Source organism: Penaeus monodon, chromosome 21, assembly GCF_015228065.2.
Source record: "Penaeus monodon isolate SGIC_2016 chromosome 21, NSTDA_Pmon_1, whole genome shotgun sequence".
Lineage (NCBI taxonomy): Eukaryota > Metazoa > Arthropoda > Malacostraca > Decapoda > Penaeidae > Penaeus > Penaeus monodon.
The window spans coordinates 23174540-23174846 of NC_051406.1; the positions used below are offsets into that span (position 1 = coordinate 23174540).

The 307-nt window shown below is 44.3% G+C and overlaps 2 protein-coding genes across 2 annotated transcripts in view; both read right to left on the bottom strand.

Annotated features, from left to right (window-relative positions):
* LOC119586359 (serine/arginine repetitive matrix protein 2-like) overlaps positions 1–153 on the bottom strand; it is a gene marked incomplete in the record, with an annotated part of 38282 nt that extends 38129 nt beyond the window's left edge. Inside the window, 1 exon segment of the mRNA XM_037935071.1 lies at positions 1–153.
* The window catches only part of LOC119586615 (NUAK family SNF1-like kinase 1), an 18566-nt gene that overhangs the window by 941 nt on the left and 17318 nt on the right, over positions 1–307 (bottom strand). The window contains exon 9 of the mRNA XM_037935362.1: positions 48–153. Within this exon, the coding sequence (XP_037791290.1) occupies positions 48–153 (106 nt within the window). The remainder of the gene's footprint in view (positions 1–47; positions 154–307) is intronic.

Here is a 307-nt window from a genome sequence, read left to right on the forward strand (position 1 = left end):
TGCCAACAGAGCTTCAATCTCATTGCGATTTATGGAGGTAACAGCACCGAGAGAAGCTGAGCGGGTTGCTGCTACAGGAGTTGGGTCGGGTGGAGGAGGAGGAGGTAACTGAAGCTGGGGAGGTGGACGCGTTGCTTCTGAGGTAGGCGGGGACTGCAAGTGCAAAAATGATAAATGGATGTGGTCTCCCAAAGGATTTAGTTTCTTTTTTTTATATAGACAGTGGCATTAGAATGCATAAAGTATTAAGGTGCATATGAATAAACTAAGTAAAAGAAAGTAAGCATTACTGGTTAGGCAAATGGAT